Source organism: Brachyistius frenatus, unplaced genomic scaffold (assembly GCF_029030835.1).
Source record: "Brachyistius frenatus isolate BFR_SWC_R1_liver_20210118 unplaced genomic scaffold, ASM2903083v1 Contig_515, whole genome shotgun sequence".
Taxonomy (NCBI): domain Eukaryota; kingdom Metazoa; phylum Chordata; class Actinopteri; family Embiotocidae; genus Brachyistius; species Brachyistius frenatus.
The window spans coordinates 26,746-54,433 of NW_027211114.1; the positions used below are offsets into that span (position 1 = coordinate 26,746).

Sequence of the window (27,688 nt, forward strand, 5' to 3'; positions counted from 1 at the left end):
TTCCGAGGAGGGGAAGCGCACCCTGGATGACGTCAGCGGTGTTTCGTGCGGGCGGACAATGCGCTGAAGGAGCAGCTGTGTGTGTGTGTGTGTGTGTGTGTGTGTGTGTGTGTGTGTGTGTGTGTGTGTGTGTGTGTGTGTGTGTGTGTGTGTACACAGTAATACAACAGGGCCCGTCTGCCAGGCAGAGCTGCTCTCTGAGGGACGATGAACGGGATATAAAGCGGATTTACTGCACGTTACCGACACATCGAGGTATGTGTGGAACATATTGAGCTTTTTTTTTTGTTTGTTTTGTTTTTATTTTTTGATATCCGGTTATTTTCACGGTGGTATTCGTGTAATTATTTCGGAGGAGGAGGAGGAGGAGGAGGAGGAGGTTTTCCGCGTAGCGCAGTGAGTCAGGTTCATCCTGGTGCCGCGCGGATGTGCTCATCTATTCAGGATCTGTATGATGCGAAATTATTTAAGGACACGCGGGTTTTCCGTTGTTTAATATCGAGGTGCAGAATATATCGCGTCGCATCTTAAAAACAACAACAACAACAACAACAACAAAAACGCATCGAGGTCGGGACGCGCGCGCGCGAGCCGCTCGTGCGATGGCGTGCTGCTGATGAGGCGATGCACATCTGGAAAACAGGCGGTGGTGTTCCGGAAAAAAAACGATGTGATCATAATAATGAAGTAAAAATATATATACTGTGGTTAATGATTGAGCTAAACTGGGTGGGATGGTAGACATGAGACGTCCGTCGCACGTTATCGTGACGTGTACCCAGAGATTGGACGTCGTTCTCACGTTCAAGGCTTTTTCTACACGAGTCCAAATCATCACCGACTTTCACGGATTTAAACAACTGTCGATATCGATGTGCTAAATGTATGATCCGATCTGATGCTGTATTACCACAATAAGATCTGTTGTCTTAAACATGGGGGGGGGGGAAGAAAAAAGGATTAAAATCTCAACAACTGTAGTTTTGGCAGTAGATCAGTAGTGGATTCAGAAAATAATAATTTAAAAAAAAAAGTGTTAAACAGACAGAATAGACCGACCTATCGCCTGCGGAGACGACAGCGTTGGTGGAAAAACTCTGATTCAGACTCAAAACTCTGCGAGCTGAGATTTGAATAAAGATGTAAACGATTTACATATTCATAAAGTGGTGGTCTGTTGCATTTCCAAATCAGTTTTGATGAGTGTATAATGTGCTTTAAACATCTGTAACACAGCTGTGTGTCTCATGAGGTAGAACAAAAGAAATATTTAAAAAAAAAAAAAAAAGAAATAATAAAAAAAAAGAAGTCGTGTAAAGTGCCAAACGTGTTAAATATTTGCAGAGTTCATAGTGACCCCAACTTCGGCATTAAAACACTGATTTCACCAAATAAATATCCTGTAATACATGTTTGATAATATGTGCAGCTGTTCACAAATACAGTTTTATTTGCTTAATATTTGGGAACATGTGAATAAAAAAAAAAAAAAAAGTAGTGACAACGGACCTCAAAGCTTTGCCGCATAGTTGGAGCTGCTTCTGTTATCCAGTAGGAATCTGAATTTGCTCCGCTTCCTCCACAGGAAACCTCCCCGAAAAAAGAAAAATGGAGGGAGGACACTTGTGAGTATACGCCGCGTAGTTTAACAACGACCTCCGGGATTTGTTAATCCCGGAGGTCGTTGTTAATCCTGGTTGTCACTGCAGCGGCTACTCCCGGGACTATCTGGACCGCTTCGTCCAAAGCCAGGACTCGTCGGTGGTGAACAAGTTCCAGCAGAAGTACTGGAAGACCAAGCAGACGCTCATCAAGGTCACCAAGCAGAAAGAGGACGAGCACGTGGTGGCGTCGGACGCCGAGCTGGACGGCAAGCTGGAGGTGAGGGACGTTTGTCCACCGTCACGTAAACGTGGAGAAAACACCTGAGGTGCTTTTTTTTTTTTTAACTTTTTTTTTACCTCCGGGGGAATCGACTGCACGGACTCAAATGGCTTTTTGATTCACACCTTGCTTTGGGGCTTAAACTCCCCTCCCCTCCCCCCTCCCTTTCATTTCCACCCCGGGAGTTTAATGGATGAAATCGATACTCGATAAGCGCCCGACACTCATCTCGTCCGTTCTCCTGGAGCGCCGCGGCAAAAAAAAATACAACTTCAGATCAGAGCCGGTTTTGAAAGCTTCCGATGCGACGCTTCCTCTGTCGAAGGACGTTTTTTGAAATCAATAAGATATCGTTGATTTAAATTGATTTCCTTGTTGTTGTTTTTTTTTATTCAAAATAATCAGGTCTTTTTTTTTTCTTCTTTTCTTTTAGTTGGACTTTGTGTAAACGCTGTTTTTTTTTTTGCAGGTCTTCCACTCGATCCAGCGAACGTGCATGGAGCTGCTGAAGGTCATCGAGCGCTACCAGAGGAGGATCTGCTGTACGTTTCCAACAAACCGCTGAAGTATTTTGTGGAAGTAGAAATCAAGCGTGTAAATACTCAACGAGCTGCGATTCAAAAGTCCAGAGAGGGTTTTTCTGTTTGTGCAGCTAGGCGAACGAGTATTTCAAGTTATACCGCTCCATCAACATCAGCGTCCCGAGTTACGCGCATTTTTTTTTTTTTTTTTTTTTTTTCGTGTGACCGCCGGCCCGAAACTCGACAAAAGAGCAGATGTTGAAATTTGGTGTCAAACTTAGAAAACATAACACGCAGCTCTGTGCAAACGTTTGAAGCGTGAAAAGTAAAGCGAGGATGTCCACTAAAGCGTCCCGTCTCTGCCTCGCAGTTCTTTCTCAGGAGGAGAACGAGCTCGGGCGCTTCCTGCGCTCGCAGGGATCCCAAGATAAAACCAGAGCTGGGAAGATCATGCAGGCTACTGGGAAAGCACTGTGCTTCTCCTCCCAGCAGAGGTACACACACACACACACACACACACACACACACATATATATATATATATATATATATAGATATATATATATATATACACATACACACACACACACACACAGACATATATACACACACACACACACACACACACACACACACACACACACACACATATATATATAGATATATATATATATATACACATACACACACACACACACACACACAAATACACACACATATACATACAAACACACACAATATACAGTGGGTACGGAAAGTATTCAGACCCCTTTAAATTTTTCACTCTTTGTTTCATTGCAGCCATTTGCTAAAATCAAAAAAGTTCATTTTATTTCTCATTAATGTACACTCAGCACCCCATCTTGACAGAAAAAAACAGAAATGTAGAAATTTGTGCAAATTCATGAAAAAAGAAAAACTGAAATATCACATGGTCGTAAGTATTCAGACCCTTTGCTGTGACACTCATATTTAACTCACATGCTGTCCATTTCTTCTGATCCTCCTTGAGATGGTTCTACTCCTTCATTGGAGTCCAGCTGTGTTTAATTAAACTGATTGGACTTGATTAGGAAAGGCACACACCTGTCTATATAAGACCTTACAGCTCACAGTGCATGTCAGAGCAAATGAGAATCATGAGGTCGAAGGAACTGTCCAAGGAGCTCAGAGACAGAATTGTGGCAAGGCACAGATCTGGCCAAGGTTACAAAATAATTTCTGCAGCACTCAAGGTTCCTAAGAGCACAGTGGCCTCCATAATCCTTAAATGGAAGAAGTTTGGGACGACCAGAACTCTTCCTAGACCTGGCCGTCCAGCCAAACTGAGCAATCGTGGGAGAAGAGCCTTGGTGAGAGAGGTAAAGAAGAACCCAAAGATCACTGTGGCTGAGCTCCAGAGATGCAGTAGGGAGATGGGAGAAAGTTCCACAAAGTCAACTATCACTGCAGCCCTCCACCAGTCGGGGCTTTATGGCAGAGTGGCCCGACGGAAGCCTCTCCTCAGTGCAAGACATATGAAAGCCCGCATAGAGTTTGCCAAAAAACACATGAAGGACTCCCAGACTATGAGAAATAAGATTCTCTGGTCTGATGAGACCAAGATTGAACTTGTTGGCGTTAATTCTAAGCGGTATGTGTGGAGAAAACCAGGCACTGCTCATCACCTGCCCAATACAATCCCAACAGTGAAACATGGTGGTGGCAGCATCATGCTATGGGGGTGTTTTTCAGCTGCAGGGACAGGACGACTGGTTGCAATTGAAGGAAAGATGAATGCGGCCAAGTACAGAGATATCCTGGAAGAAAACCTCTTCCAGAGTGCTCTGGACCTCAGACTGGGCCGAAGGTTCACCTTCCAACAAGACAATGACCCTAAGCACACAGCTAAAATAACAAAGGAGTGGCTTCAGAACAACTCTGTGACCATTCTTGACTGGCCCAGCCAGAGCCCTGACCTAAACCCAATTGAGCATCTCTGGAGAGACCTGAAAATGTCTGTCCACCAACGTTCACCATCCAACCTGACGGAACTGGAGAGGATCTGCAAGGAAGAATGGCAGAGGATCCCCAAATCCAGGTGTGAAAAGCTTGTTGCATCATTCCCAAGAAGACTCATGGCTGTACGAGCTCAAAAGGGTGTTTCTACTCAATACTGAGCAAAGGGTCTGAATACTTATGACCATGTGATATTTCAGTTTTTCTTTTTTAATAAATTTGCACAAATTTCTACATTTCTGTTTTTTTCTGTCAAGATGGGGTGCTGAGTGTACATTAATAAGACATAAAATGAACTTTTTTGATTTTAGCAAATGGCTGCAATGAAACAAAGAGTGAAAAATTTAAAGGGGTCTGAATACTTTCCGGATACACACATATACACACACATATATATATATATATATACACACACACACACACACACACACACACGGCGAGTCTCAGAGTCGGGGGATGATTGTTACTTATAAATATTTTCCAATAAAAATCAAATGATTGCCGCAACACAGGTTTCCCTGAAGAGCGGAGATACGCCGACTCCATTAAAAAGGACAATTTAATTATTTGAATATCTGAATGTGTTTCATAATTAGTAAAAACCCACAAAGAACGCTTCATATTAACAGTAATGCCGGCAAACAAAGGGAAACCTGTGACCATTATTAACCTGACTGTCATCATTTCACACATTTACTGCTCTTGGCTTTTGTTTCTTTACTGAGCAGGTTAAAAAATAAAAATAAAAATAAAAATGTTCCACACTCGATTCTTCCAGCTCTTCTGATCGATTACATATTTTGCTTTTCATTCAGACAATGTCAAGCTTTCCCTCCTTTGGTGACTTCTAACATCTTTGCAGCGCCTTCAAAATGTGAGTTTAACGCGTCCCCGTCCTACAGACTGGCTCTGAGGAACCCGCTGTGCCGTTTGTACCAGGAGGTGGAAACCTTCCGGTACCGGGCCATCTCGGACACGTGGCTGACGGTGAACCGGATGGAGCAGTCCCGGACGGAGTACCGCGGGGCGCTGCTCTGGATGAAGGACGTGTCCCAGGAGCTCGATCCGGACACGCACAAACAGATGGAGAAGTTCCGCAAGGTTCGTCCTTCGTTTTTTTATTTTTATTTATTTTTTTTTTTTTAACAGCATGAAAGCAAAGTTAATGTACTAATCTCGTACAGGAAGTCATAATGTACATAAACCAGGAATAATACGACAGATAATTCGACAGCGTTCTGCTAAATTGCTCCTTTGTGATGTTAATGACTACTTGTCGGAGTTCTTCTGGCCTGAAGCGACACGAAAATAGGAATATCAGAAGCCTGCTGCGTTAGAAAAGTGTCAAAATATTGTGATTATTCAAATTTCTATTTCCCTGTTTGCTGTAATTCTTTATTATCGTTAATTAATCTGTCAGTTTCTTTTTTTTTTTGTCCTCGGTGAATGAATGTTCAAGATAAAAAAAAAAAAAAAAAAATAGTCCAGCAGCTCCCAGAACCGTCTCGTTTTATTGGGTCCACCGGTCGAAAAACCCAAAAGCGTCCGGTCGTCATCAACTAATGATGATTTATTAATAATTTCAGGCTTTAATCAGCCGCAACACCACACGGGAAGCAAAAAAAAAAAAAAAAAAAGCACGAAGAGAGGAAAAAAAACCCAAAAAACCCGGTTTACGACAGACCGCCACTAGAGGGCAGACCAGGTCCGCACGCCGAGATCCCCCAGCATGCTCCTTTCTCTGGACCTCGGCCGCTCATCTTTCACTCGCCCCGCTGCGCGTCAGGTTCAGGCCCAGGTGCGCACGACCAAAACCGGCTTCGACAAACTGAAGACCGACGTTTGCCAGAAAGTCGACCTGCTGGGAGCGAGTCGCTGCAACCTGCTGTCCCACGTCTTGACCACATACCAGGTACGACATCGTGTTCGACAAAACAATTTGGGGTCGATAATGTGAAGTAAATTCAATTCATTTTCAGACGCGACCTATTTTGACCTTTCAGACGACACTTCTGCACTCGTGGGAGAAGACGTCCCACACCATGGCGGCCATCCACGAGAGCTTCAGGGGCTGTCAGCATTACGAGTTCTCCACGCTTAAGGTTTTCAGAAAGCTCGAACTGCTGCTCCCTCCGCGGATCGCAAATTCAGACGCCGGGGAAACGGCCGACGGCTACGGAGGGGGGGGGGAATAATTTGGTTGTTTTGCTTTCAGACTTTACAGGACCCCAAGAACAAGCCGGCTAAAAAGAAGGGCAAGAAGAAATGTAAAGCGGAGAGAGATGACGGAGAGAAAGCCGAGACCGCCGACGGCCGGTGAGTTATCTGAAAAATCTTTACCTGGCGATGCCGGTAGACTAAACACACGCCTGCCTGCCTGCCTGGACTGAACAATAAACACAAATGCTTCTACGCGCCCGTTGCCTCATGCGTGAACAAAATCGTATGAACTTATCTTCTGTTTGTCACATTTATAGACTCGTCTCACTCGCAAATGAAAACGGCAGCGATAAGACCAGAGAAGGTAAAAAAAAAAAAAACAAAAAAAAAACAACATTTTTACGACAAATATGTTTGTTAAGAAGTGGGGCTGATTTTATTGGCCGATATTAACCTGTCACAAATGTATTTTAATGTATTTGTGTGTGTGTGTGTGTGTGTCCCCCCCAAATTTGAAAACTTCACAGAAAAAGATGCTTCAGGTGTAATTTGTGAAGCGGTGTCGTCGCACGGTTTGTCCAGCAGGGGGCGCACAGACTCCAACGCTCAGCACATGTGGCAGAGTATTTTAAAAATTAAAAAAAAAAAAAAAAAGCAGGTATAGATGATGGATGGATAGAAAGTTATTAAACGATTGCCCCCCCGCCCCCAACCCCTCCATCACTTCCACTTTTCAGCAGTAGTCCAATTTATCTGGCGTAGATGTCAAATATATCAGCCGATATGTCGATAGCAGAATTTTCTTTTTTACGCTCTAATATCAGTATTGACCGATTAAACGGGCTCGAATTCCTTGTTGCAGCAAATATGAATTGTCATAACGAAGCAATCTGCTAATTAGAATAATAATAATAATAATAAGACAAAGAAAACAAGCAAACATCAACCCAGTCTGCCAATTTTGTGCTTCTTTTTTTTTTTACTTACACATTTTTTTTTAAAAGCTGATGATTGATATTTTGCCAATTTTCTAACATGGAGAACTTCAAAATGACTGAATTGAAAAAGCGGCTGCGGCTCAAAACTTAAAGCCTCTCCGTGTTCGTCCAGAGTCGGAGGGAGAGGAGAAGGACAGCGTGGCCTTACTCGACGAGATCCTGGGCGGCTTTAACGTGGACGAAGGCGACTTCTACCGGGAGTGGACCGAAGTGTTCGGAGAGAGCGAGGAGGGGGCGAGCGAGGAGGGGGCGGCGGCGGCGGCGGCGTCCGGTCGATCGGCCGAGAGCCAGCAAAAGGAAAACGCCTTCTTTCTACCGTCGCAGCTGCTGGACCAGAGCTTGAATAATCTGCAGTCTTCGGCCTCAGGTTAGAAAATACAAGTCTGCGTTGCGACTGGTTTTTTTTTTTTTTTTTTTTTTTTGAGTGAGACAAGACTGAACATGAAAATGAAAAAAAAAAAAAAAAAAAAGGTCAGAAAAGCTCTTTAAATGTTTTTTCCACCATTAGGGGAGAACAGCAAAAAAAAACCACACGAAACCTAAAAAGAAAAAGAAATAACCAGCGTTATTGTAATTAAGTAAAAAATAAAAAAAAAAAAAAACGTCTGAAAACTAAAAAAATAACGTACATTGTTTTTTCCGTCAATGAGTGCATTTAAAAAAAAAAAAAAAAAAAGAAGCAAAAACGACAGCTGAAAGTGAGCAGCTTTCCACACGGGGAGAGAGAAGCGGCTTTAAAAATGATTTTCTCAAATCCACGTCTGTCAAAGTCATAGAAGGAGGCTATTCGAATACGGCAATTAGATCTGATTACCCGTCGAGCAATTTGCCAACTACTTTTCCATTTCATCCAGGCGAGGGCACCGGCTGCTGCCACCTCATCTGGTTTTATCGATTCTGTGTGGGTTTTTTTTTTTTTTTTGTCCGTTTCCAGCTGGTCAGCAGGACGTGAAGCTATAAAGAAACTTAGACCTTTAGTTTGTATGGAGGAAATAAAAAAATAAAAAAAAGTTAAATCATTAAAATCAGCGTGGCATCGCAGGTCGGGTGAAAAATAATGGGTCACGATAAATTTGATGGATTTTTTTTTTTCTACTTTGAAACTGTGACAGATTTTTAACCGCAAAACAACAAGAACAACAAGAACAAAACAGGGCCCAGAGACTGTCAACAGAATCCAATCAGAAGTGTGTGAAGTTGGTAAATGTAATATTGAGGTTAGCATTCAGTCAGTGGAGGTTGAAGAGGAGCTGACTGAAGCGCCAATTACTTCTGACATCATTGTGAGGAAAAAACCCGAGCGGGCCAAACATCTGGTGCTCAAAACTCATTTAAACACTTAGAAATCTACGTCTCTGCTCGCAAAACCCTGTTTCGAACCCGCCAACTCACACCGACTCAGACTTTCAAGAGTCGATCGAACTAATCCGAGCGACGGCGGAGGAAGGGACGTCGTTCCCGAAGGCCGATTTAAAAAAAAAAAAAAACAAAATTTCCCGTCTGAAGGTTGCAACTCAAGATTCTGGTTGAAGATGTTAAAACGCCTTCGAGAGTGTTGCTACAGGGCTGCACTTTGTGGACACACACACACACACACACACACACACACACACACACACACACACACACAAACAAGGATAGCAGGAAAACAAATGGTGATTGTTGATCCAACAAAATCTGCATCTCCACTTCTTCAGACTGGACCGGGATCGCTCCACAGCCCGTCGCCCAGGCAACGGAGCACTCATCTGCAGCCAATCAGAAGCCAGCAGCGAAAGGTAAGGGGACCCTTATCCCCCCCCCCCCCCGAATGAGCAAAACATATGGGAGGACGCAGACATTTGCATGTTTCCAGTCCGAATCCTGGCGCCCGAGACATTTGCAGCCGTTTACAGGACAAAGCTTCGCCGCAGTTTCTCCATCGGTGACGTTTGCCAACTTCTTTTCCAGAGACGACGGCGACGTCCAAAGACCTCTCGGCGTGGTTCAACCTGTTCGCCGACCTGGACCCCCTCTCCAACCCCGACGCGGTCGGCAAAACCGACGCGGAGCACGAACTTCACAACGCGTAGAGAGGGGGCGGGGGGGGCTTTGACCACAGGAGGGACAAAAGGGAACCAAAAGAAGCGGTTTCAGTCGGGATAAAACTGAACTACGACGGGACTTTCTTTGCAGCGGACCAATTACAGGAAGTTGAAGAGAGCTGTTGTCGCCCATTAAACCGTAGAGGAAGTCAAAAGAAGCACACGGGAAGAAGAGGAGATCAATTTGAACTAATTCGGTCCAAAAAACACAAACAAATCAAAAGTCTTAAAAAAAAAAACCAAAACAACATTAACAATTTTTTTGGAGGGGAAATCAAGTTCTGGAAAGTAAAGCCATGTTAATAGAGTAGAGTGGAAATGACATTAATCTGTTCATTTATTTCCTGAACGGAAAAAAAAAAAAAGCTTCAGGCCCGATTTGACGACATTATTAACACAAAAAAGAAAAAAAAACTTCCCAGTAAAGGAGCAGGACAGACGACCACAGACAGACACCGACGGGGACTCGGTCACGGCGAGGTGGCGTTCAGCAAGTTGAAATGAACAAGTCACATCTGCAGAATTTAATGTAACAATCTTACTGGCAAATATCACAAAAAAAATAAAAATAAATTAGAAGTGGGAGGTTTGACAGAAACGTTCTTGCGCGAGGCCCAAGGTTTTTTTTATATGACAACGTCCCGGGTTTCTTATAAGATAACAAGCTGGTACGTTGTTATAAAAGGTTATCGGAAGCTGGTCGGGACGTTGTCGAAGTAAAATGCCGTAACGTGTAAAACGTCCTTTCGATAAATGAGAAAAACGACATTAGTCCCGACTCTTAACGAGACATCAAAACAGATTTGACGTCGCCGTGGCAACATTACGCCGCCGTAAGCAGAATTTACCGGTCAGCGATCGACTCCAAAATCCGAGCAGTTGAGCTAATTATTTCACACCAATTTAAAAAAAAAAAAAACGGGGAACTTAATCCATCCTGAAGTCGTTTCTTTCATCGGACAGCAAAGAGGTTCCTTTTTTTTTTTTTTTTTACGATTTATGCTTTAGTAAAAACTCATATTTATCATCGCATGCTGCATGCCTTGTTTTCTGTCATCCAGTAAACATGAATGAACAATATGTTTGAGAGCTTTCAAAAAAGAAATTTGGTAACATTTGGACACATTTATTAATCAGTCTTCGTGTGATATATATATATATATATATAAATAAATATATATATATAAATAAATAAACGGTTTCAGTGTCGTTTTCGGAGCCTGAAAAACAAAAACAAAACACTGGGAAGTTTGATAATCGTGGAAATACAATCGGATTTTGACTACAATGCTGCATAAATGGAATAGATATCAGAATAAATGCCTTAACAATATAGAACCTCACCAGAATTATTATTTGATTTACGTGGTCTTTGCGTCGTTTTGCTGTTCAAGTCGTTCGGGTCGTAACCAAAACACATGGACTGCCTTACCTTGACTCCTAATTTGTACGTGAATGTCATGCTTGTAAATACCGATCATTACTCCGTGTGTCCGTCTATGGCTTTTAAAGAATATTACATATCATTACAAAAAGAGACTTCTTTTTTTTGTTGTTGTTGTCTTTATTGAAAAACACACAAGATCTACATTAAAAAACAAAAACAAAAAAAAACGGTGCGATACACAGGAGGAACTAAATCACCGGACGTAGCGACCGTTTTCCTCGACGGCGCCGCGGCGGTGAGCTCGGAAAATGAAAATCGGATTCGGCGTGAGCAGAACCAGAAGAGTATTTCAGTAGAATTTGGTGTAGAATGTGCTGTGTATGTTGTTGTTGTTGTTGTTTATATTTGTGTTTCTGTGTGCAAGTGACCAAAGAGACCAAGTTTTGGAATGAAGCTTTTAACTGGTGAAATCCTCATTTTCATAATTCAGCTGGTCCAGGAAACATTGAGGCCGTTTGATGCTCCATATTGAGCCAAACTGTTAACACATTTATATATTTTAATTTTTTTTTAAAGATAGCTTTACTTGAAAACAACAACAAACAAATCAATTGCACACTTTTCTTTTGTTTTGTGTGTGATTGTTTTAACTTACAAATTGGTCTGAACTATAAATACAAAAAAATAGTGATTATCCTTTCCAGGTAAGTGCTTCAGGCCCCTGTTGTAATAATTAGCGTCTGTGTTTGAAACTTTCGTTTATATGTTGCTTAAAAACAAAATGAAAAACATGTTAACATTCAGCTTCTGGCACAAAAAACAAACAAAACAAAACAAAAAAACGGTGCCGTCTGTCTCCCGAACACAAGACGGGCCTTTTCACTGTGTTTTAATTCACTTTGGTTCATATTTAACAAATGGCATAATTGCCAATTTCTCAATTTGGGGGTGGGGGGAGGGGGAGGGGTGGGGTGTAGCTTATGTAGCTCGTTTCCGTTTACGCAAAGGACTCGCGGTCGACCGATGCGACAGGCGATCTCTGGAATGTGTCGTAGCACCTGAACCCCCCCCCCCCCAAACCCCCCTTCAGCGGGTCAACGCGAGTGTGGTCCGTCACGAGCCGTGACATCGATCGATCGATCGATCGGTGTTCAGTCCGTCATAACTTCTCTCCAGAGGACAAACAAACAAAAAAAACTGGAAACTCTTTCCGTAGGAGAAAGTCATGAAACACCAGGAGGAGGAGGGGGGGGGGGGCAACATAGTCCGAGCAAGTACATCCCACGTGACCTGAGTTATTGTTCTGGGATGTATGGGGCAAGAAAATAAAATAAAATAAATAAAAAAAAGGGGGGTGAGGGGGTGGAGGAACAGTGTGCTTTCTGATTGGTCATTTGGTCTCTGAATAAACAGCTGATATTTGTATTTTCTTTTTTTTGCGTTTAGCTTACCGAGTCGGTATTAGTGATCGAAGTAGGAATGCGGGTCAAGGTCTCGGGCTCGAGAGCCGGCTCAGGTGACTGCTGGTTTTTTGTTTTGTTTTAGTTTTACGTCGACAACGTGCTACTAAATACATTCAGATAAGTAAAGAAAAGGCCACGAGCCCGTATCGCTCCGACCCGGGGCGAACTGTAAGGCATCCGAGTATCTGGGAAATAAAAATAAAAAAAGAAGCGCGGGTGTATTTTTTCAGATGTTAGCTTGCTGAACACTGAACAGCTCATAAACTGGTTAGATAACGTGAATACAATGTGCTTTTCTCTGACATCCCATAGTTGTGTATTTTTTGTGAACGTTTTGGTTGTTTGTTTTTTTAATCCTTTTTTTTTTTTTTTAATATTTCATACTGATAAAACTGCAGACACAAAGTAACAATAATTTGAGCGTTCATTTCTATTTTTTTCCCCCCTTCCTTTGCAAAAAAAAAAAAAAAAAAAAAGAAGAAGAAAGAAAGCAAAGCTATTTGTGTTATGGGATGTTGGTCACGGTACAGAGAAGGCTGGGTTAGTGATGGGTGAATGAGGCTGTGCCCAAGGTCAGCAACAAGGCAAAAAAATAAAACATCAAGTATGCTTGATTTAAAAAAAAAAAAAAAAAAAAAAAAAAAAAGTTCACGGAAAGCGTGGCTAACACCGAGGACCGGGCAGAAAATGCTCGTTCAGCAGGATGCTGGTACCGTCGTCTTCCTAAGTGTTAGTCGTTTCCAGACCTTGGGCACGTCCCTGCTGGCTAACATTAGGATTATCGGAGTGCAAGGATTTAAAAAAAATTTTTTTTTCCTCTTTTCTTTATTTTATTTCTTCTTCTCCTTTAAACCATAACCACCTGACTTTAGTTGCCGTGTTTTGACCGCGGGTGTTTTTTTGTGTGGTTTTTTTGGTGGTGAATACCTGAGGGGGGGGGAGGAGGGGGGGGACTAGCTGCTGAGGAGGACTCGCGCCGAGCCGTCTGCCGGGTCGGCGCTCTGGCCGTCTGTGCTGCCGCTGTCCGAGCTGACGCCGCCGTCGCCCGAGTCGGAGCTCCCGTCCGAAAAGGTCGCCGCCGGCGGTGCCGCGGGCGGGGTCGTCGCCGTCGCCTGGGGTCCCGGGCCGCCGTTGCCGTGGAGACCGAGGCTGGCGGGGGACACGGGGGAGAAGAGCGAGGAGCAGAGCAGTTTGACGGGGCAGAAGGCCGAGCCCCGGGGGATGAAGTTCACCTTGTTTTTGTCGGGGCACGAGAACAGAGGGAAGCCTTTGGATTTGCCGGACCTGAGGACAGCAGAAGTTACGCTCAGTATTGTTTTTTTTTTTTTTTTTTTTTAATATCACTCGCACCGAAAAACAAGCTTTGCTGTACTGTCCTCAAAACAGGGAAAACTGACGAGTTCATGAAATAGTGCAGAGCTCCGTATCTGCCGCGGTTCTTTTCCCTGAACGTCAGTATAATCGTGAAGGCAAGCAAGAAAAAACAACAACAACACTCACACCAACTCCTCGAACACTTTGACCCTCTCGCAGCCCTCCGGAGGTTCCCGCTTGAACATGTAGCTGTTGTTGGGTTTGGGAGACGTGGCGAACTTGGGGAGAGGAGAGCTGCACACGCCGTCTGGAAATACAGCCGAGAATACAACATATATATATATTTTTTTTTATTTACGATGAGAGTAAACACGAGACGATAAATTTAGGCTCTTAAAAGCAGCACTGTGCACAAAACGGGCGACCGTGTATCATTTGGAAATTGTTCACCGCAAATCTTTTCTGTGCCGATTCTGAATCCGAATCTTTATGCAAATATAAACACAGTTTTCAACAAAACAAAAAACGGCAAATTCAGCAGTTCTACTGTCGGACAGGTTAAAACAAACCAACACAAGGTTTTCCCCCTTCATGTTCTTCATTGTAGAAATCTGGCTCCTACATTTACCCACAATGCAACTCAACTGCCAACAATTTGGTTAGAGATTTTGGGTGTGTTCTGTTGTTTTTGGCTAATATACTGGAACTACACGAGGAGCGATGTCATCCTGCTTCTTGCTACACAGCACCATATTTTTATAAAAAAAAAAAAAAAAAAAAAAAAAGCTTTTAGTCTTCGACAACAAGCAACGCTGACCTCAAGTGACCTCACTCGAGCCGGTCGGGGTTTCCACTCTACGTCAAATGTCAAACTCCCCGACTGACTGATGATTTATGCTGATCAGACAAAAAAAAAAAAAAACCCACCTGTGTTATTTATTTATTATTTATTCCCGGCAATTTGCGAGCTTTTATTACTAGTTCATGGGGTATTTTATATACAAAACTTCTGCTGAAACAATAAACTAAGAAAGATACTTGGAAAAATCATTGAATGTTTCTTATATAATCTCCCTCTCTCGCATTTTAACAGACTTTACATCCAACTTGTCTGCCGTCATTATTAGAAGTCATCATTTTGTACCCAAAGCAGTTGAAAGAAGAGCTAAAAGAAGGAGTGCATCTCGATTGCAGAGTTAAAAAAAAAAAAAAAAAAAAAAAAAAACCTATATCGGGAGGAAAAAAAAAACCGGAAAATATGGAACATTTTAAACATCTAAACATGCATCAAACTAAATTTCCTGATATCTCAGGACTTGGGGCCCCAAAAGAAAATGATCAAATCTGCCTTCCCATGTCTGGATTTGACTTTTTCTAATTTCCACGAGGTTCCAGAAATCCCGGAGTCGGTAGGAACCACCGGCCGGGTTATCGGGTTTCACAGCTTCCCCTGGAGCCAGACAGCTTTTCACAACTCACTATAATATGGCATATACACAGCAGCTCTCTTCAAAAACAATGAAGAGAGGAAAGTAAAGTTGGCGCGCACACACACACACACACACACACACACACACACACACACACACACACACACACACACACACACAGAGAGAGAGACAAACACACACACCTTTGTCGATGTCCTCTGCGGAGCAGGGGCTTCCGTCGGGGGAGTGGAGGTGGTCCGAGCTGCGGGGGCGGGGCGACGGGCTGGATTCACCGCTCGACGGCGCCTGCGTGTCCGTGTCGCGCGTGTCGCCGCTGTAGCGGTGCGGCGGGAAGGGCGCACGGCGGCCGTCGACCACGTCCATGGCCTGTGAGGAGGTCAGAGGTCAGAGGAGCGGCGGCGCTTGAAAGTATTCAGAGACACACCGACGACTCAAAAAAAAAGAAAAAAACGGTCACGTTCGCCCCCCTCGCACGCGAAGACCCTGAAATACAGACGTCGGAGCGACGAGCCGCGCTGATGATGTCATCCTGGGCAAAAAGCATCAGCTTAAATAAAATAACCGGAGAAGCAAACGACACACCAGACGCTCGACAGGAGACGAACGGTGTGACGTGTTTCGGTTTGGGCTCCGCTGAGTCAAAAAGAAAGAAAAGAAAAAAAGGGAGAGCAGGTTCGGCGCGCGGCCGGCTATAAATCTTCAGCGCTGCGTAGGTTTGTTCGCGTGTGACTTGTCTAAGAGTGGAGCTTTTACAGACACCGAAAGGTTTACTGCCGCACATCAGACAAGATTTACGGGTCTCATCGCCTCCGAAGTGCTTTTAATTTGATCTGAATGAGAATATAATGTGTCTCACTGTCCCGGCTTGATCCTAAAAGTGGCTTTACGAGATAATGTTTGAATGCCTGTAATGAATCAAATAAAAAAAAATTGAAAAAACAGCTATAAATAGTTATCGTAGGTACATAAAAGGCAAAAATGCGTGTGGCACATTTCGTAGCTGCAGGCGACACAAAAAAAGGTTTCGATAAAAGGACAGATATTCAGTGTGTGTGTGTGTGTGTGTGTGTGTGTGTGTGTGTGTGTGTGTGTGTGTGTGTGTGTGTCTACCTGCAGCCCGTGCTCCCAGTCCTCTCTGATGAACACATTCTCCAGCTCGTGGTTGATGCCCTCCACGCTGCTCGGCACTCGGCATATGAAGGACTTCGTCACAGGTGTCGTCGTCGAGGTCCATGAAGTTCCTTTGTACTGAACAGACATAAAAAACAAAAATTTAAAAAAAGGAAAAGATTACACACACACACACACACACACACACACACACACACACACACACACACACACACACACACACACACACACACACACACACACACACACACACACACAAATGACAAAACATCAATCGTGCAATCGCATACGTAGTAATAATAATAATAATAATAATAATAATAAGCGTCCTGGACTGAATGATTCTGTTTGTGGTGTTGCATTATTGTTGATCCGGTTTCTTTATGTTTAACGGGTGGAAGACATTAAAGTTTAAATACAAGCGACTGAAGTTGGATTCAATTTCATAGGGCACCACAACAACAACAACAACAACAACAACAACAACAACACAGCTGCGACTTGTGACGCAGGCTTGAGGCAGAGCACATCGTGGTTAATGTGAATTTGTTGGTGCGGCGGTTCCACTGCAGAGCTCCTGTTAATGAATGAACTGCAACACAAGGAGAGGAAAGGACATGTCCAGACACGTCTTCCCGCCTCGCTGTCCCCCTCCAGAAAAGACTAAACAAATACTGAACGCTTTTATTTCCATCCCCCTTTTTGCATAATAACAACCTGCAACTTAAGAACTCGCATTTACTTACATTTGCATGTAGAATTTGAATGTAGAAAAGCAGCGCTGCGTTTCTGTGGTACGTTTATATTCTGCTATCTTGATTACCAGTTGTGTGTGTTTTTGTTTGTGTGCTTGTCGCGCCGCTGCTAAGCTACGTTATCACATCGCTGCGACGTCGGGGAGAGGGGGGGGGGGAAATCTTGCACCACCCACGTCAGGGTTAGTTAATGTTTTTTCACCTGAACGTAAAGCCGGCGACTGGAGGACGGACGCGGGACGAGGACGACTCACCTGCGGTTGGCACGCGGCGCCGTGCTGCGCCTGCTGCGGCAGCTGCAGCGAGCTCTGCTCCCTGTCTTTGCTCTGCCGGCTGACCTGCTTGCTGCGCTGCAGCTGCAGCCTCAGCTTAGCGATCTGCTGGAAGAAGAGAGAGACATCACTTTCAGCGAATGGAAAGATCGCGTCTCCAATCAGTGCATCGGAGGGTGAGAAGCATTTTTTCCAAACACTAGAAATAATCTGAAATAAATAAATAAATAAATACATTCCGTGTTTTGGTTGAATATTCTTCTTTTATTTTCTGCACAAGAGCAACCTAAGCTAAATAATATTGCACTGTTTGCCTATTTATAATATTAATACAAGTGTTTGATGTGTATCTTTAAGGGTGCCTGGAGGGGGGGCTCTTTCTTATGTGGCTGACAACATTACTATAGAAAGACTTTTTTTTTTTTTTTAAACCAAAATATGCACCCATGTGTTTCAGGCCGGTATAAATGCAATCGGGTCGAACCGAGTTAGGTCAGCGGGTGTATCTGCATCTGGCCCCGCATCAACCTTAAAAACAGGATACCCTTTGTGAGCCTAACAGACGCAGTTGTACTGTGCAGACAAAGGTGTGGTCTCCAAACACTGATTTTGTAATCCTGGCAACACAGTCAACAAAGAGACTTGCTCTTTTTCACAGATGAACTCCCACACGCGTAAATCGCAGGAGGTTATAGAGAGAGCAAGAACGCGGTCGGCTTCGTTCACGTGTAGCGGACGCGGCAGCACGCAGATAATGACAAGTCCTGGCAATCCCGATGTAATCTCAGTGGATGGGAAAAAAAAAAATGAAAGAAGAGGGTTTTCCTGGCAAGAGCTACACTGCTGATTTCACAGGCTGAGACCGGGACTGACTTTCAAAAAAAAGAAAAAAAAGGAGATGAACACGACATTTTTCTAGCCTCGTTATGAATGCATGTGACTTGCTGAAGTCTAATTCTACCAATCAGATTTCATTGCAATGATATTTTTGTTTGAACTTTCGTGGTTGTATTTAATAAGTTGTTTTGTCCCTACACATTCCTTATTGCGTAACGTAAAGATCAGTAATTCAAGTTCTACTGGCAATTGACTTTGTTTTACAAAAAAAAAAAGAACAATAAAAATGAAATGCTCAGGCATTCAAAGGCTGTAACTTTAATGCATCTATCGTGAGCAGAAATGTGTAACCGTGGCTTTGTCAGGTGACACATGGTCAACTTAATAAAGGCACACACACACACACAAAAAATAAACCTGTCTGATCCAAAGAGCATGACAAAAAAGACCCGTGAATTAGGGAACTTATGGAACTTGCCTGAACTCATTACCAGCTTGAATTATACCCCGTTTAGTATTTTGGACATGTGAGGTGGACTTTAAGTGTAGTTGAAAGAGTCCTTGCAAGTTTGTAAAAAGGTTAGAAAAGTTTTTTTTTTTTTCCACACCCTGGCCAACGTTAACAAAAACTCAACACATCTGTGTGCCGTTAATATTTTGGAACACGTCTTAGGCTGGAAACAGTCATATTTTTTTGTTTTTCCCTGTCTATTGCTTGCAAGAGCATCTGTAAGACTGTAAGTAACATGAATTATCCTGAAACAGTTGACTCGGTCCAAACTGAGAAAGAAGGAACAATATGTCTGCTTCACCCTCGAGAGGAGCTCACGTACGGTCTCTCCAAAAAAATAAAAACAACAGGCCATAATGAGATGCTTAAGGGTGCAGTAGAGTGGGGAACAGAGGGGGGAGAAGCGAGTTAAATATAGACTGTGGTCTGGCCTGCTGGAGACCTTATAACTCCAATGTGGTCGGCTGGTTGGCCACCAAGCCCCGGCCAGATAGACAGTAGTGGAAACCGACATCTAAGGAGCGTAATATTTAGGCTGACCTCAGACCCTGACAAATAAAACACATTTGGAGTAAATGGAACGAACTGCGAAAAAAAAAAAAGAGTCAAAAAACATTCTTTTAACTGTGAGTACACTCACAGGCCCGAGTATAGCTCTGCGTCAGCCAGACTTCTGAACCCCCCCCCCTCGTTAATCCACTCTCCGCGAGGTCTGTTGTCGGGAGCAACCGTGACCTTAACCGAGGTTAATAAAACAGGTGAATTTACCTCTTTGAGGTGGTCCGCGCTGCCCCAGGAGGCCGACCGCTGGTGAGGACTTCCCTGTTCTGCCGCCTCGTCGATCCAGAGACCTGGAGTCTGAAACGCAAAAGAGATACACGGCGCGTGTTACACACAACGACACGTTACGCGTACAACGACTCCGGCTATAGAAATGTTTTTTAACTGTAGTGTAGATGCACTGCGGTCACCAAAATGACATGTCTTTTATTGCAGAGGCGCACGAAGTTAAGTGTCGTGTGTCAAAGTTTTCTTTGTGTGTATGAATGCAAAAGAAAAAAAAAAATGCAATTAAAATACATTACAGTGCTTTAAAAAGGTCAACATTAACCAACCAGCAGTTTCTGAGATTTGTTTACGTGGCGGGACGACCTGATGCTTGTATTTTAGCTGCATCGTCAAAAATATAACTGTAATTAGTATATGTACATAAAGATGTTCAAACACTGTAGATGCTAAAAACACAATTTTACCTCGATGTACTCGGTTATACGTGGGTTTAAAGTAAACAAAAGTATTTTTCCAGTGGAGGTAGGAGGCACAACGATCTCTCCCTAAAAAAAAAAACCCTCATGGAAACGGTCCTCGTTGATTAATGGGACCCACCTCGTTGTTGCATCACTCAGGATGCGAGCAAACAACCAAACACAAGGATGTAAAATGTTTAGATAAGCCGTTGAGAAAGACGTGGGTGAAGAAAAAAAAATTAAAAAAAAATGAGTGCAGCGTGTTTAAGAGTAATGCTGAAAATCTGGAATCAATGAAAAGGAGGAAAAAACAGTCATCAGATACTATCCCCGAGGACAATGACTAAAAGTTATAGCACGTTTGATTGCTTCCATTGGTAAGCTGGGTTAAGATAAATAAATGTGTGGCAAAGAGGTGGGGGGAGCAGTACATACTGACTTCTTTGTCTACGGATCACAGCAACACAGTCCCCCCCCCCCTAAAAAAAAGATATCATCATTTAAGTTGGCAAATGTAAATCGAGAAAATAAAAAGGGCGGACCAAATTATCGATGGAAATGTCAGACACATTATATATATAGTTAAATGGTTCCCACCTTTTCTACTTTCACCAGTGAAACCCACAAGTTAGCATACCTGTTGAGCCTCTGCACACCACTGTGATTTGCACAAAAATGTCCAGTACAGTACAATGCTGTACTTATAATAAAAATGTCTCTTTTACACACACACACACATATATATATGTATATATATACACACACACATAAAACATCCCCTACCAGAGAGCATAGAGGCAGCTCTGTCTCACTAAACATGTCTCTTAGACCTCTATTGCTGCAACAAGGAAACGGTTAAGTTATGCAAATGAATGGAAAAAAACACAAATAAGACTGAGGATGTTTCATAGGCTCGTCCAGAAAACCACATACTCGATTATGCATATCAACAGTGCCTCTGGTGCTCAAACATCTGACGTGTTTTTTTTTTTAAACGGTCGCCAACAGTCGTACGAAACATATTAAATGTCAGCATCTCGCAGACACACACTGCCTTATGTCTGACCCCCACGCAAACAGGAAGAAAAAAAAAAAAAAAAACTCTATCGCTGTCCAACTCGCGCACAAGCCTCGCTCTATGATATGGAATATCACTGTGAATAATGAGGAACACCCGTGAAGCGTCGGCCTGCCACAGAAAAAAAAAAGAAAAAAAAAAGAAGAAAAACAGGACAGCGGATTAAATGGGTGCTTGTGCTCTCGTAAAAAAAAGGGACCACTGTGCTTTGGCCACGCTGGATGGCAGATGTGCAGCTAGCGCCCCTTTTTTAGCATTAACATTTTGTGCACTGGCATACGGAGCTGCTCGCGACCCGTCTGATGCCCGTGCCAAACGTTGAGGGGACCCGACGCTGCCGACTAATCCGGTCATACAGGACTGCTGCAACAAAACAAAAAAAAAGAAACAGAAAGAAAGAAAGAAAGAAAGAAAGAAAGAAAGAAAGAAAGAAAGAAAGATAGAAGTGGGCAGACAGAGTTTTTAGGGAAAAACTTAAGTTCCCGCAGATGTTCGGTGACGTGGAGTCGGTGACGTGCTTTGTCATCGCAATGAAGAAGTGAGGTGCTTTTACTGGCTCGAAGATATGTGAACAGTTTAAGTGCTCACATGTCAAAACAAGGAGGTTGACGGTCACTTTTTAATGAAATCCAGTTGTTTTTTTGTTTTTTTTAAACTTTATGTTACTTCAATTTCATGTCCAAATCCAAAATTGTATTTCATTTGAATAAAAGCGGCAACAAATAAGCATATTCAAAAAAAAGTGATACGAAGAGAAATAATAAAAAACACAAATAAAACGACAACAGTAAATACGAGACATTAGCCCGAGGCCAGCGCTCCCGTCGTTGGCCTGTTAGCTGACATTTAAACCGACGTGTTTTACGAAAGTCGTTCCCCAAAACACCGTTTTAGACACCAGAAGATCGACAGCAATTAGTTTTGAGATAAAAACTAAAGGAAGTTAATTACGTCAAAGAAGTCAACAGGCCACAGGTGGCATGAAAGATGAGGGTCTTAATTGTTATATTTTTTACACCCCCGACCCCCCCCTCCTACCCCCCCCCCCGAGGTATCTGTAGTAAGACAGTTACAAACACTGGAGGCTATCGTTCTTTATTAGCCGTCTGCTAACGAGAAACGCCCACCTTTGTTTATTCCCAGGCTGGAGGTGATGTGAGCTCTGCAGGCCGACTCGGTGTGGGCCAGGTGTCCCGCCTGATAATGCTGTACAGATAAAACTCTGCAGCCCCCGGAGGGAGGAGGGAGGGTTAGGGGGAGGCTCGCTTCCTATTGTGGTTCCCACCCCAAAAGGTAGGTGTGTGTGTGTGTGTGTGTGTGTGTGTCTGTCTGTGTTACATGCAGGCAACATCCTCAAGAATCCAGCTCCGTTTCCAAAGCAGGAAACAATGACTGAGCTTCAATAGAAGTGCGGTGGAATTCGGTGATGGTTTGTTTAGATTGCCTGTCAAGACATGCGAGCGAACGAGAGAGAAAGAGAGAGACACTGTGCGATCGCTGCTCTTTGGGGTTTATGGGCGAATAGGAGAGCACGCATGCATGATTTGGCGTGTTGACTTTCTGTTATCTTGGTTTTTTTGGTTTTTTTTAACAGTTCCAGCAAAAAAAAAAAAAGGCTCTTTATCTCCCGGTGTCTTTATGTATTAATCTCACCGATAATCTACAAGACACAACAAGGAATTCAGTTTAAATTAAGATCATATTTGTGCTACATGGGGTGAGGTTGAATCACCGGGCCGTCCCTACACATGTGTTTGGCAAACCATTTTGTTTTGGAATTTTTGTTCAAAGTGAGACTTCAGCATTTGGAAGTGAAAATGTAATCACACAAACTCTCAAAACTCATATTTCCAGGCATTTGCGTGACTCACGAGGAGGCAGGAAAACAACGAGCTCGTTTGTTCTGTTCATTTTCCCCTCGTGTATTTTTCAGAATGCAAATCCCGACTTGCTGATTAACTGTTCGCTCATCAGCTGGAACCTTTTTTTTTTGGCTTCACCATCCCAAGTGCAACTTTTTACACAAGGAGAAGTGGAAGGCAACACAGACCTTTTGATCGACGCTGCCTTTTGTCTGTGCTCGTTTTCTTTGAGGTCGGCGTGGTGTGGCAGGGCCCTAATCTTCACACAGACATTTCTCTGTGTGCTGTAACCACAGGGCCGAGGGCATGCAGACCTATCCCGGAACAGCGATTAGCATATGTATGGAGCCCTCTGCTCCTCAACTCCCACACAAAAGGCAGGCGGGCCGTGCAGCCACGAGGGCCAGGTGGTAAGCAGTGGGATTTCTCCTCGCCTCAGTCATAGCCTGGGGGACAGGTGCAAACAACTTCACCTCCATGAAGGGCTACATTACAGCTCCTAAAAAAAAACAACAGAAGAAGAAGAAAAAAAAAGGGAGGGGGGGTGGATGGAGGGGGGGGGGTTGTCGTCTTGTACTTGTGGGCCAGGGACCTTTTGTGTGCTGCTTTCTGCTGTTGTTGTCTTATATAAAAAAAAAAAAAAAGGAGCTGGGCCCAGGCATAACTTGTTAACAGGAAGTAGGTCTCTAACTATCCTCAGGGAGGTGGTAGGGGGTGGGGGGGTTGTTTCTGCATTTAATCGCTCAAAGATTGTCAAGTGTGTCATACTCTCCCACATTATTGCGACATCGCCAAATGTTTTTCCGTCTCAGATTTCAGCAGCTTTAACAGACAAAATGTCTCAATTGGACTTTTGTTGTTTTTCGGTCGGCCTTCAATCCGATTTTTCTTTTTCTTTTTTCTACTGATTAACAGCTAATGTAATGTTTCATGTCACCAGGGGTAAATATCACAATGTGCCAAATGAAACAACAACGTATAAGTCTATGAGAGAGCCGCATACATACGCCCGGACATATTCTGGGCATTAGCATGTTTTGTAAGACCTGATAGCTATCGAATTGATTCCCCCCCTCTTCGCCCAGTGTTTCCAGGGCTGCACAGGAACCCTGTAATTAGAGGTGTTTACTTTGCACACAGCCACTTCAAGAAATCCTGCAGGGCTCTCTCTCGCTCGCTCTCTCTCTCTCTCTCTCTCCCAAAACTTCCTCAGCCTGCACACAAAAGAGAGGCAGGGACGAGCGAAGGGGGTTAAAGGGATGAAGCCCATGTAAATGAGGCCTGGCGGTCTTCATTCAGACACATGAAAGGCTTCTGTTAGCAAAGAGGAGAGCGGGCCCTTGTCACGATCATACATATTCAATATTCTTTCATAACACAAGGCCCCCGCTCGCAAACCTTCAGCCTTCACCCCCCAAAACTAAGCTCTTGGAAGCGAAACTGCGTTTAACCTCCAGTCACATGGCGAGATTAGAGGAGTGATCATGTGTGGGCTGCTCTCCAGGAATACTGTGGTCAATGCGAAATCCGTATACAGGCCCGATGAAGTGTTATAAATGTATTAAAATGCGGCGCTCGGAGGGAATTGGGAGATGATTTACACGAGTCTATTAGGCCCAGCGTATTGGCAGGAGATCCCACCACCGGATTAATACATAACAAAATCTTCATCGACCACTATGACGGAAAACAGTAATTATTTCTAATAGTCATAACTGGCCTCATTTTCTGGGGAGAAGAGGGACCGTTGAATTTGGTGACACTCTGGTCACAGGGCGGACAGTACGGCAATAAATAATATTATGATATTTTAAGGGTTGTTTTTTTTCTTCCTGTCCCACTTTAAACTAACCTCAACTTCAGTGTTAGCCACACTGGCTCACACCATGCAGCTAAGTGAGCATTACTTCACTTTGACCAGGTGTTGGTTGTGCAGTGAAGCTTCATCTCACCCGAATGGGACCGATTTAGACCATTCGACTCCAATTTTCGGATCTTGTTGAGATTTCCTTTAACTCTCATGTGTTTTTCCAATTAATTTATGCACCAAAAATAAATAAACAAGGTGGATGATTAATCAATCACTGTCACCTGCTAAAGCAGAATCAGACCAATTCTGGAGCACTTCTTTCAAATTATTCTGTTTTATGATGTAGCACTTCTTTTTGTCTCCAAAAGTGTTTTGTTTTTTTTGTGGGGCAGCTCCATACCAGCTTCGTATCACCTGACCAAACACCTCAGGCTCATTTTGAAACTACCGGAGCGGCAATTTAACCAATCGGCGCAAACCACCACATACTGTACGTCTTGTATCAAAACTGCCACTTCAATGCGCTCCCACTGGAGGCCCATTGGTCCGGCCGACCCAAACCTACATACGAAGAGGGTTTCCAGACTACAATCACAGCGACGACTGAAGCCGTCGGTCCGTATGTGAAACACGTCGACATCACAATATGTTTAAATCATCATCTGATCTTTTTTTAATTTTATTTTTGTATTCAATTATGATTTCTAGAAGATCAGATTTGCAAAGTGGGAGGAGCAACTTCCGACATGCCTGTTTGCAGAAGTCCTGTTGTAGTCATCGGCAAGAAAGATGATCAGGTTCATATGTTCACAAAAAAAAAAAAAAACCTGGTGCATTTTGATAGCAAATTGATAGGAAAGGTTTGTGATGTCATTCTAAAAAAAAAATATATCAGGTAAAAGCTAAAGTGCTGAGAAAAGCCAGACTGACACGACCCGTGCGGGCCCGGCAGCGAAAGCAGAATTGGTCCGAACGGTACACGCACCTGTGTGGCTTTGTCTTTCATACAGGAAGGGTAGGGTCCGTGGGAGTCCCGAGGCCACTGGCCGGTGAGGTACGGCCCCGTGATGGCGTCCAAGGAGGACGCCCGTCGGATGGCGCTGGAACTCCGCACCTGTAACTTGGACCTTTCTGCTGCGAATTGAGAAACAATAAAAGAAACAGAATTAGGCACGCACACACATGCAGCGGTACCTGGTGAGAAACATCCCCTCCCACCCGAGGTATTTCGACATTGCATGCACATCTCTCCTGATCGTGTCCATGAGAATTGACATTTGGACACTAAAACGTGAGTTTTTTCCCTCATACGAAAAAGCAGCTGCATAACCAAAGTATGCTGAAAATACAGGATGTTTTTTCTTGGCCTGGTTTCTTTAACTGTGTGTTCTGGTAGAAGCACAAAAAGGAAACTCGGAGGCAGTCCCCAATTTAAAAAGATAAAGTTATACCATCCCCCTCCAACAACAATACATGGAAACATTAGCTTCACCTGTAGTACTAACACTTCTGCAAAGATAACCATGCTTCATTAAGACAACAGTTTACCTTACAATGTCCTCTGGCTTTCAAAGTATGTGCATTTTTTATTTATTTATTGTGATTTCTGAAGTATCTCTGCAGAGCAAAGAGCCGGCTGAAGAAGCCTGAGGCCTGAAGCGAATGTAAATGACTGAGCAGGAGTATCTGATGTTCTGAGAGCAAATCTGCTGCGAGCAGTTAAAGCGCAACACCACCCACATTCAAACTCATAAACAACCGCACCATAATGTTCATTGATGCTGCCTGCATCCACTCAACATTCTTGCAGTGACACGCACCGACTCAAAAGAAGAAAAAAAACAAAAAACATGCAAACACAAAGACATTATCTTAAAAGAAAAAGCCTGTATTACACTTTGTGCGACTATTCAACGCAAACGTAAAAAGGTCCTTCCCTTTCCACATTTAAAAAGGCAGCATAGAACGATGGGCAGGAAATATGCTTATTTACTCTATCCCTTGTCTGTGCAGGCCAAGGCATGAGCCCTTTCCAACATGAACTCACACAACACACACACACACACACACACACAGACTAAACTATCTACATGAGGCACCCCTCTCCTCGTAGAACTACACAGCCCTTCATTGTTGTTCTTTGTTCACAGAATACACAGGTCTACCCACCCAAAGGTATTGCCTAAGTAAGCTTACTGGGCTACAGTAAAATTCCCTGAAGCATTGTAGACAAAGGAAGCAGGCTAAATTTCCATCAATATTGATATAGGCCAAAGCCAGTGCTCTCAGAACTGGGATTGTGGTTATTTTCCATCGTCTCTCCACTTGCCAGACAAGAATAATCTCCCGATGAGAAAAAAAAAAAAAAGGAAACAGCCAAGACATCAAAGCAATCCATCTGCTGATTTTAAAAGGGGGTAAATGAGCAGTGTATGTGATAAAAAAAAAAAAAAAAAAAAAAAAAAATATTAAAAAAAGGAATATTTTCAAGGTTGAATCTCTTTAATAAGAACTTTCCTTCACGGGGTATTCGTCAAAACTGTGAAAAAAAAAGAAGAGGAAAGTCTCCACATTTCCAGGGATAAATGGGTGGTTTATTAACTGTAGGGCAAGAAGCAAATGTGAAAACAAACATGTGGTCTAAATCAGTAAACCAAAGCAGAACAGTTTCCTGTAGGTTTTTCACGAGGCTGCAAGACACTGGTTGAAAGGAAAATCCAAGGAATTTTAGCTTGATCTCAGGATCACAGAACAAAAATCGCTGCTCTTTCACTATTTCAGAAATGCTCTGTTAAATGAAACTAGAAGTGTAGTCAGTAAACGAAGCTACACCAGATCGGCTTTATGTGTCACTTTGGGTATATTCTCTCAATGGACCATTTTTTTATGAAGTTTAATCAAATTATCTAAAGAGTAAATTAATGA

General features: G+C 43.3%; 2 protein-coding genes across 5 annotated transcripts in view; one reads left to right on the top strand and one right to left on the bottom strand.

The window, feature by feature from the left end:
• On the top strand, positions 1 to 16,464 carry ica1 (islet cell autoantigen 1). 2 transcript variants are annotated; one of them, XM_069688019.1, is made up of 13 exons: positions 16 to 255; positions 1,586 to 1,625; positions 1,710 to 1,881; positions 2,354 to 2,426; positions 2,776 to 2,899; positions 5,306 to 5,504; positions 6,190 to 6,315; positions 6,407 to 6,505; positions 6,619 to 6,719; positions 6,881 to 6,927; positions 7,674 to 7,928; positions 9,259 to 9,339; positions 9,512 to 10,646. In XM_069688019.1, exons 1-13 carry the CDS (start codon positions 27 to 29, stop codon positions 9,631 to 9,633), a joined length of 1,668 nt encoding a protein of 555 aa, XP_069544120.1. In that variant the 5' UTR covers positions 16 to 26; the 3' UTR covers positions 9,634 to 10,646. The 2 variants fall into 2 exon arrangements, with proteins under 2 accessions (XP_069544121.1, XP_069544120.1); XM_069688020.1 differs by lacking the exons at positions 9,259 to 9,339; positions 9,512 to 10,646 and adding an exon at positions 16,377 to 16,464 and having other exon boundaries at positions 1 to 255.
• LOC138614524 (glucocorticoid-induced transcript 1 protein-like) overlaps positions 12,842 to 27,688 on the bottom strand; it is an 18,601-nt gene continuing 3,754 nt past the window's right edge. Inside the window, exons 3-9 of one of the 3 annotated variants that reach the window (XM_069688024.1) lie at positions 25,749 to 25,894; positions 19,535 to 19,624; positions 17,401 to 17,526; positions 16,371 to 16,508; positions 15,443 to 15,626; positions 13,996 to 14,116; positions 12,842 to 13,779 (exon numbers count right to left, since the gene is read on the bottom strand). In XM_069688024.1, coding sequence (XP_069544125.1) covers positions 13,449 to 13,779; positions 13,996 to 14,116; positions 15,443 to 15,626; positions 16,371 to 16,508; positions 17,401 to 17,526; positions 19,535 to 19,624; positions 25,749 to 25,894 — 1,136 coding nt within the window. In that variant the 3' untranslated portion in view covers positions 12,842 to 13,448. Of the gene's footprint in view, positions 13,780 to 13,995; positions 14,117 to 15,442; positions 15,627 to 16,370; positions 16,509 to 17,400; positions 17,527 to 19,534; positions 19,625 to 25,748; positions 25,898 to 27,688 lie in introns of all 3 variants that reach the window. The other 2 variants (XM_069688022.1, XM_069688021.1) reach the window with 2 other exon arrangements.